Source organism: Canis lupus, chromosome 3 (assembly GCF_011100685.1).
Source record: "Canis lupus familiaris isolate Mischka breed German Shepherd chromosome 3, alternate assembly UU_Cfam_GSD_1.0, whole genome shotgun sequence".
Classification (NCBI taxonomy): domain Eukaryota; kingdom Metazoa; phylum Chordata; class Mammalia; order Carnivora; family Canidae; genus Canis; species Canis lupus.
The window spans coordinates 56317423-56326662 of record NC_049224.1 but is presented as its reverse complement, the minus strand read 5'-3'; the positions used below and the strand labels follow the sequence as shown (position 1 = coordinate 56326662).

Here is a 9240-nt window from a genome sequence, read left to right as displayed (position 1 = left end):
AAGGATCATAATGAGATTTGGGTATTTTGCATCAGGTCTATGAAAACTCTGACCCAAGAAGCATGTCTCTTCTAGCCTTCCCTCGCTTGGTCTGCCTCTGCTCCAGGGTTGGAGGGGAAGAGGCATTATATTGATGTTTCCTGAGCAGAAGGACGGTGGGCCCTGGACCTCCATGAGTGAGGGTCCTGGTTTTGTGGCTGCCTCAACCCAGCCCTCCTCATGGCCCCTGAGGTCATCTATAATACTGCAAGAAAGCAATGCCTATGTGAGAACAGGAGCACTTCTGCTGAGGCAGGGTCTGGGCACAGCACTGGAACATAGAGTAGAGACACAGTCTCATTAGCACGCCTGCCACAGATGGATGGGGATGCAGTGACTCGGGTTCTGGCACGAATTGCGTTGTAGGATGGATCACCCCCGGGAGGTGCCTAGCTTACCCCTGGGCTGGCCTCTCTGTGGTTACTTGACTGCTCATGACCGTGTCCCTCAAACAAAGAGAGGAGGGAGGAAGTCTGTGAGCCCGACTGCCACTGCCCCCACAGCCATACACTTGGCAGGGCCCATGGGGCTGCAGAAAGAGCTCCCACTCTAACTCTTGTGCTTCTTTTTCTCTGTTAAATGCAGCATGTGCTGCTAAAGGGTAGAGTCTAAGAATACTTTTTATAGCACATCTGGCAGCTTGAAAGATGTTATTTACAAATGCTATAAATCGACGTGCCAGCTTTTCCTGCGCTATCAAAGTTTTCAAGATAAACCAATACATGGACAAACGCTCCTAAATTAATTCAAATATCAGTACCTGTTAAGCTCAAACAGATTGCGAATTACCTAGCCACGCTTTCCTCAGCGTCTGGGCCAATCAGACTCCACCAGCTATTCTGGGGCTTGAAAGATTAAAGATAAAATGTCTATAACTAGTATTAAGACCTAGTTTATTGACCTAGTTTATTGGGGGGAAAAACCATTAAAAGCATTTCGAAAACAAAGCCTGGTCTGATCATTTTATGTGTTTTGAAAAAGAATCCTTCCTTGAAGTGGCTATAAAAATTATTAGGGCAACATCAAAAAATTACAAAATCTATTTTTGGCTGAATTGCATTAGCTCCTTATATGGAGATCTCCCTGAAGGATGCAGCCGAGGAGATTTAAGAAAAATATTTGCAATAAAGGCAATGATCTCGTCACATGAGCTAATATCCCGTAAGACTAAGAGGAAGCAGCCAAGGAAATTATAGAATTTTTTTTTTTTTTTTTTTTTAAAGAAAAGGTATAAGGCATGACGGTCACTAACACCTATTTGAACATGGGCAATCTGATGCACGAGGAGCTGTGAAAACACAGGGTTGAGGTCAGCACCAATCAGACCGGACACTGTTTTGCCAGACAGAAAGACCAACGTAAGAAGGTGGGCTGTGCCCATGCCTGGTTCAACCAGCTAAAAGGGAGGTAGTCTCCTGAGCCTGGAGTCTCTTCCAAGGGATAGAAGAGATTACATGCGGTATGATGCGGGAATTAAACATGAGCCACATTTAGGTGGAGAACCCCAGCAGAGGTGTGATGCGGTGGAGGCGTGGCTGCCCAGCGTGGGGTCACTGTCTGGCCAGGGGTCTGTGCATCAGGCCCCGACAAAGCACATGCCTCACTGCCAGGGGTTACACACAGGGTGGGCACACGCCACCACTGCATCGTTTATTTAACCTTTCCCCTCTTACCAGAATCAATCAAGAGAACGCTTCGGATACATGTTCTCTAACACCTTCTTTAAAATATTCATAAGGACCAACTTTATTGAAAGTGGACACACAGAGAGAATGCAGCATAAAGAAGTGTTTCCAGGATCAAACCCTGGGTGATGCTTTTACATTTACTATAAAGAAGAGAACTTGTCAGTAGAGTAGCTACTTATTTTTGCTGAGGGTTCTCTGCTTTTCTGCGTGCTCCACGATCTTCTCTTCCACGTAAAGACCCTTCCGTTTGCGCACGGCGTTCATGTACTTCCGGGCCTGGTTCTCAGAATCAGCCTTTTCCCCAAAGTGCAAGTATTCTTCCTCGGTGGTTGGCACCCAGAAGGGGTCGCTGGGAATGATCTTGTAAAAAGAAGGTGACAGAATGTGCTTGATCAGGCAAATATACTTTCATGCCAAACAGCCCTTCAAAATTCGTACAGTCTTAGCTGAAGGACAGTTAAGCAACGAGCAGGGGAGCAGGGAAGCTTGCCAGAAATGGTAATAAACCAATGTGGACAATGAAAGGAGTGGGATGAACATAACTGGTAACGTCCACACCCCAGAGCCTGCATGTGACACTAAGGAACGAGGGAAACTCTTAATTTTGAATAATGTAATAAAAAATCCCTTTCACTAGGATATTATCTGGGTACTGGTGTCTCTTCATCAATTTTGCCTTTGTCCCCAGCAGAGACCAACACACATAAGCCCATTCTTGATGACTCTGAGCCTTTGGCTCCAAAACCCAGTGGCGTGCCCGCTGAGCTGGACTGGAGGGTTGGCCCGTGTTTGCCTGGATGAGACGCAGACAGAGGCACCTCCTTCCCTCTTCTGTCTGGACCCATGCCTGTTCCCACTGGGCCCGTGAGGAAGACAAGGCCAGGGGCAGGCACGCCAGGGATGCTTTCTCTCTGAGGCTACTGCCAGGGTCAGGGGGCGGGGAGGGGAGGAGAGGGCCAAGCAGGGCCCAGGGATGGCAGTGGGGAAGGGCCGAGGGGCTCTGTGGCTCTGTGATGACCAGCCAGGTCACGATGTCCATGGAGGTGGTAATAACCCAGGACATGACAGAAAGTGGGGGTGGTTCCGACTCCTGACGGTTTCATTCAGGCAGAGAAAGATCCACGAGCCCAACACTCACGGCCTCTCTCTGCCTCCTCACCTCAGACTATGATGGTGAACGTGAGAGGAGGAAAACAGACCTGAAGAGCATGGCCTCCCCTTCCTCCAGAGGCTGCCCCCAGGAAGCACACAGCCTGCCTGTCCCTTGCACGACTTGCAGCAGCCTCACTGCCCCCTCCCTGCCCCTGCGGCAGGGGCCCCGCCAGGCCAGCTGGTGTCATTCTGGAACTCAGGACCGGCTGCGCAGTACTGCCCGCGGTCAAGATTGCATCCTCCAAGGTCAGCTTCATCAGTAATGAAGGTGAGAGTCTGCCCCTACGTGCCTTCTTCTTATGTGTGTTTTCTCCCGTTTCTCAATTGGGTGAACAAAGGGATGGTATTTATTAAGTGGCCTCAAATCCTGACACTTTTCAATTTAAAACAGATGTGAAAGAAAAATGTATTTTAAAATAGTTGCTCTTGAGCACAAGAAAGGGGGGTGTCTGTGGCCCAGGAGAGGGAGATGTCTTGGAGGGAGAGATGGGAGCCCCCAGTAGAGGGAGGCAAAGGCCCCATCCCCTCCCCACTTTGGATGGGCCCTGCCACACAGCCCGGCCCCCAGGGGCACGGGCCACTCCTTCTCTGGAGCTGGAATGACCAAGGGCCTATGTCCCTCATCCTGTGCTGCCCACCCTGGTGGCGGCACTGAGCCAGAGCTGTGGCTCTTGGGAGGACAGAGGGACAGGCGACTCGGACACGCCCTGCCACGCCATGACACAGTCCATGGGGAAGGAAACTCTCACTGAGGTCAGCGGATTACTGGGCAGGTAACCCCGCACATGAGAGCAGGAACCACGCTCAACAAAGGGAGAATTCACAATCAAGTAAGACATAACAACAGAGGGCCTGGAAATTATAGGTTCATTTAAAAGTCCTCTAAGAAATAAAGGGTGTGTGGGGCCATGGCATCCATAAAACGTTAGGCAGTCAGAAAAAAGAACTGGAAATCCTAGAAATAAAGAATTTGGGCTACGAATAAGAAAGAAACTCCATAGCAAACTGCTCAAGGGAGTAAGTGAAAAGATGGACTTGACAATCAGATTCTGTAACGAACTCAGCAAAGTAGACACACAGCCCAATAAAACATGGGTAAGACTTGAGAAGACCTTTCTGCAAAAAAGACATGCAAATGGCCAACAAGCCCTGGAAAGCCTGTCATTAGTCCTCAGGGAAACCCAAGCCCACAAGGAGCTTCCTCTTCTCACACAGGAGGACAGCTACTGCTGCAAACAGGAGAGGGAGAGACAAACACACTGGTGACTGGCTTGCGGCAGGAGGGACATGGTCAGAAGGGGGGACACCTGAAGCTGGCTGGGCCACCATGCTAGCAGAGATGGGGAGCACAGAGGGCACTGGGATCGGAGCCCCCCGCCTTGCAGGGGTATGAGGAGGCCCCCGGGAAATGGAACCATCACCTGGGCACCTGGGCAGCCATCCACAGGACTGTCTATACTGCAGGAGACTAATTTTAAGCTGATTACCCTCCCCTTTCCAGCGGGACAATAAACCCACCACAGATGATAAAGAAGCTATGTGTTCTTAGTAAGTCTGAGGGACAGTGGCAAATAAGTTGTTGATTCTGCTACAAAAGTGACAAATTTTATGAACAGCAAGAAATGAGCTACTAGTTGAGAGATACCAGACTTGGACTAGCCAATTTAAGACAAACCAGAGTCCTTGATTCAAAAATTAAGACCAGGAGTTTCAAAAGATCTCATTTTGTGTGGGCCTTGGGCATAGACTTCCAAGGTTTGCTCAGTTTGTTGGCCAAGACTCCAAGCCCACCTTCTGCACTCACCTTCATCTGCTGGAGGCCTCCTCTGGGGACCTGCTCCCTACCACACTCCCTGGGGGCTGAGGCACCCACATTCCCTGCTCCTCCCCAGGGCAGGTACTCCCTACCACCCTCCTCAGGGGCTCAGGCGCCTACACTCCCTGCTCCTCCCCAGGGCAGGTACTCCCTACCACCCTCCCCAGGGGCTCAGGCGCCTACACTCCCTGCTCCTCCCCAGGGCAGGTACTCCCTACCACCCTCTCTCTGGGGGCTCAGGCGCCTACACTCCCTGCTCCTCCCCAGGGCAGGTGTTCCCTACCACCCTCCCTGTTCCTCTGCAGGCAGGTGCTCCCATCCAACTGTCCCCAGGAGCTCAGGCGCCCACACTTGCTATGCCAAAATGAACAGCATCCTTGAGGCATCAGTTTGGAAGAAAAGATGCTGTTTGCTAACTGGCTCAGCCAGAATTCATCGGCCCAAGGGGAGAATGTTGTTTTTGCAACCCCACAGGCTGAAGGGAATGGCATTTACTAGTTCATGGAAAGGGAGGCACCCAAGTGTTTGCTGTTGTCCTGGGTATTTAAAAAAAGAAAAAGAAAAAGAGAAAGAGAAAGAGAAAGAGAAAGAAAGAAAGAAAAGAAAAAAAAGAAGAGAAGAGAGGAAAAGAGGAAAAGAGCTCAGAAGGAAAGAGTCTGGGGAGCCCCATGTCCGTCCTATACCCAACTGCCACCAGGATTAGGGCCAGCAGGTGGGAAACACCGAGTCCAAGATAACCCCGTCGGGCGCTCCCGTGATCCTAACTGTGCTCCTCAAGGCAGGGGAGCCCGGGCCTGCCCCCAGGGTGGGCTCAGCGTCACACAGCCAATCCCGAGCCTGTGCTAACACAAATGCACCCCGGCACTGGCTGGGGATATTTTTCTTTCTGTGCCTGTTATTAGCTCCTTTTCTTCCTTTTTCATAGAAGGGGCCAAACATAGAAAGAGAAATTATGGGATTGCTGACTTCAAAGGTTTCCTCGTGGAAAATGCCTGTAATCTTATCTTCTCTATTTTTTGAAGCACTTTCTCTCAAAAGCTCTTGATTGTAAATTATATGGTGTGATAGAACACAAATGAAAGAAAGTGCCTTGGAGTGAGAAGCCAGATCTCAACAACAGCGTTATTTCTAAACCTAGCTATGGGGGAAAAACCAAGACAGCCAGAAACTATCAGATCAATGGCATTTAATTATAACATCGTTTTCAAGACTTTCAAAGATGCGAAGCTTTTGGGAATAGGACCAGGACAGGTGGCCGGGGGATGACACGGGACAGCACCAAATTCTTGACTCTGTTCTCTTTAAAGTTGTCAGGAGACTGATTTTTAATAACAAACTAAGGAAGCCAGAAACCAATATTAAAAAAAACCAAACCACTATTATTAAGTATGTAAGATGCCTGGCCTCTTTTTAATTGAGAGAGAATGGAGACTGAAAAAACCATCATGGTTTTCACATTAACAAAAACTGCCTACTTGGTATAAACTTGCTGTTGTTACACGGCTGCCCCTAAACACCCATCCTCCCCAGTTTCTTGGCTAATAGGTATTTCAGGTGGGCATACTTAGGATCAGGATGAGGGGGCACACTTCTTCTGGGAAGAGCCAGACAGTCAATATTTTAGACCGCAGGCCACACGGTCTCTGTTGCAAGTACTCAGCTCTGCTGGAAAGCCACCACAGAAAATATGTAAATTGATACAGCTATACTCCAGTGAATTTTATTAACCAAAACAGGTCACAGGCCACAGTTTGCTGTCTCCTGACCTAGTCAAAGACAACATTTCCCAGCCTCCTTGTTAGGTGGGCATTATCAGATGTGTCCGTATGAATGGCTGTGGGCAATGGGACTTGTATGAAATCCCACCGTGTCCCTGCAGGGAAGGCGCAAGCCCCCCTCTTACTGGCTGGAATGCAGGGATGCAGGGGTATGGTGGGAGGCAGAATGGCCACTCTGGACCATCAGCAGGAGCCCAGCAAACCAGAGGAGCCTAAGCCCCTCCCAGTGAGCCCCCACCACCCCAAGCTGCTGCCCTAGATGCAAAAGAGCAGCTCTGCCTTAGCTGAGCCACTCTACTCTGAGACCCTTTTGAACGAACAGCCTTACCTGCCGCTTATTTGCCAATTAAGAAACCATGAAAACATGACAGATTTTTTAAAATGCATTTTATAAACCCACTTTCCAGTTTAAATCTGACTATACAGCGATGATGTATTTCTAACAAACAATAGAATATATAAATTCACACATCTAACTCTTCCAATATTGATAACATTACAACTGCTGTGAATACCTTCTTTGGATCTTACATGCAGGGAATGCTGGGCATCACTAACTACACTCTCTGTGCTGATCAAGCATACTCTACCCCGGTCCCGTCAGTAGTGTGGATTGAGGCTATCTTCCTGAAACGGATGAATTGTCATCTCAAAGATATCAGAAGCATGAGCTGCAAGTTCTGGAGGCTGTTTTCAGCCATGGCAGCACCAATGAAGAAAGTGCTTTGCCTCTCAAGGTCATTGCTTTGAAGTGGGATAAATCTCGCTGTGGTTCTACATATCATTTGGCTGCACTGCCCCATAATCACAGCTCTGGTCCCCCCAAAAAACACAGGAGAGGGCTGTCGAGATGTGTTTCACGGAGAGCATCACTCTGATTGACACCACAGACGGAGTTCCTCACTAGCTGCTTGGATAAATCCACTCCTCCTATTTCTCACTGCTCTGTGTTCTTACATAAAGTTGAGTGCCAAAAACCCAAACTGAAAGGGTAAAAGTTTGGGTAAGTGGGAAATTACTACCTGTTTAAATTCAGAAGTTAACCAGTCAGTTAAATGTTTTGGAGCACCTGTTTTCCACATAACGAAATATAGCAATGACATCTATTCAGATATAAACCAGTAAAACCACCAAAACCTCATTTCTAGACAAAATACACAATGCAAGAAAAGTTTCATAGCAAATCCCTGCTAAAATGGAGACTGTGCTGACATAAGAAAGGAACCTATATTAGAACCTTAACCGTAGTTCTATCAAGCTATAAGAATGACTTTCTCTATGGAGAGGCAGACTCAGGTGTGAGCTCTGGATTAGCATCTTCAGTTATCACTTCAAGTGACACGAACTGACCAAGTACAACTGGCCCTGTCCAGGTCCGTGGTTCTCAAGAGTCACCTTTCTTTACTATGCTGAGTTACCTGACTATAAAATTCATTTTAAAGAGGAGGTTCTCCCTCACTTACTACATTCGCCTTTATTTTTTTTTTAATAATTTTTATTTATTTATGATAGTCACACACAGAGAGAGAGAGAGAGAGGCAGAGACACAGGCAGAGGGAGAAGCAGGCTCCATGCACCGGGAGCCCGATGTGGGATTCGATCCGGGGTCTCCAGGATCGCGCCCTGGGCCAAAGGCAGGCGCCAAACCGCTGTGCCACCCAGGGATCCCTACATTCGCCTTTAATACCTGCATTGATATGGGACCCATCTGGCTAACGGAGGTGAGAGAAGGAACAGCTGAGCCCCGATCTGAAACCGGGAGCTGTGCCAGGGCAGCACTGAAGAAGAGCCTGGTGGTCTGAGTGGCCGAGACAAGCCTAGTTGAGCATGGAGCAGATGCCAAGCACACGCATGCCAGCGATGGCCCATAGCATCGGGCATCAGGCCCTGCACTCACCATGCCTGATGTCAGGGAGAGATACACTGAGCAGGTTCCGTCTGCCCCAGGGAGCAGAAGGACACTATGTAAAACCAGAGTCTCCCACTGCAGAGCCAATGCTCCTTCCAATAACAATGACCCTCCCAGGGAAGAGTGAACACTGTGACATTCTTTCTATTCCCTGTAAAGTGACTTACAGCCAGTAATTAAAATATTCCACTCCCGACCCAAGGCCATGTCTTGAGACCTCTCCAAGGCTTCCGGCATGCACTCTGTACTCCCCCCAGCAGCACGCGCCTCTGGTCTCAGCAACCTGTGGGTCTCTGCTCAAAGATGCCTCCAGAAGGCTGCTCTGACCTCCCTACCCTCCTTGGATTATTACCTTTCTCTCCTGCTCACCATCTTCTCTTCTCTCCCCAGCAACGTGGATCAACACGTCCAGTTTTAATCTCAGGTAAGGTTTGCTCTCACCCACCTCTCCCTACCCTGGCAGTGGGGTGTTCTGATGAGCCCCTTCATCCCAGTACATGTGAGAGCCGTGGAGACCCTGAGCCTTCACAAGGCGGAATGAAGGTTACATGATGCATCGGAATTGAAAGCTGTCCCTTGCAAGAAGCACAACTGTCCCCTAAATACTTCAAGTACTTTTCCCCCAGAAGATAAGTTCCTGAGAGTTTCACTTTCAAAATGTCTGTGATTTTCCTTTAAAAATCTAAAATCTGGGATCCTCGGGTGACTCAGTGGTTTGGTGCCTGCCTTCGGCCTAGGGCGTAATCCTGGAGTTCCGGGATCGCGTCCCACATCAGGCTTTCTGCATGGAGCCTGCTTCTCCCTCTGCCTGTGTCTCTGCCATTCTCTCTCTCTCTCTGTCTCTCATGAATAAATAAA

At 48.9% G+C, this 9240-nt stretch overlaps 1 protein-coding gene across 1 annotated transcript in view; it reads right to left on the bottom strand.

Annotated features, from left to right (window-relative positions):
* Nucleotides 1–1760: 1760 nt before the first annotated feature.
* The window catches only part of EFL1 (elongation factor like GTPase 1), a 120060-nt gene continuing 112580 nt past the window's right edge, over nt 1761–9240 (bottom strand). Inside the window, exon 20 of the mRNA XM_038532984.1 lies at nt 1761–2087. Within this exon, the coding sequence (XP_038388912.1) occupies nt 1899–2087 (189 nt within the window). The 3' untranslated portion in view covers nt 1761–1898. The remainder of the gene's footprint in view (nt 2088–9240) is intronic.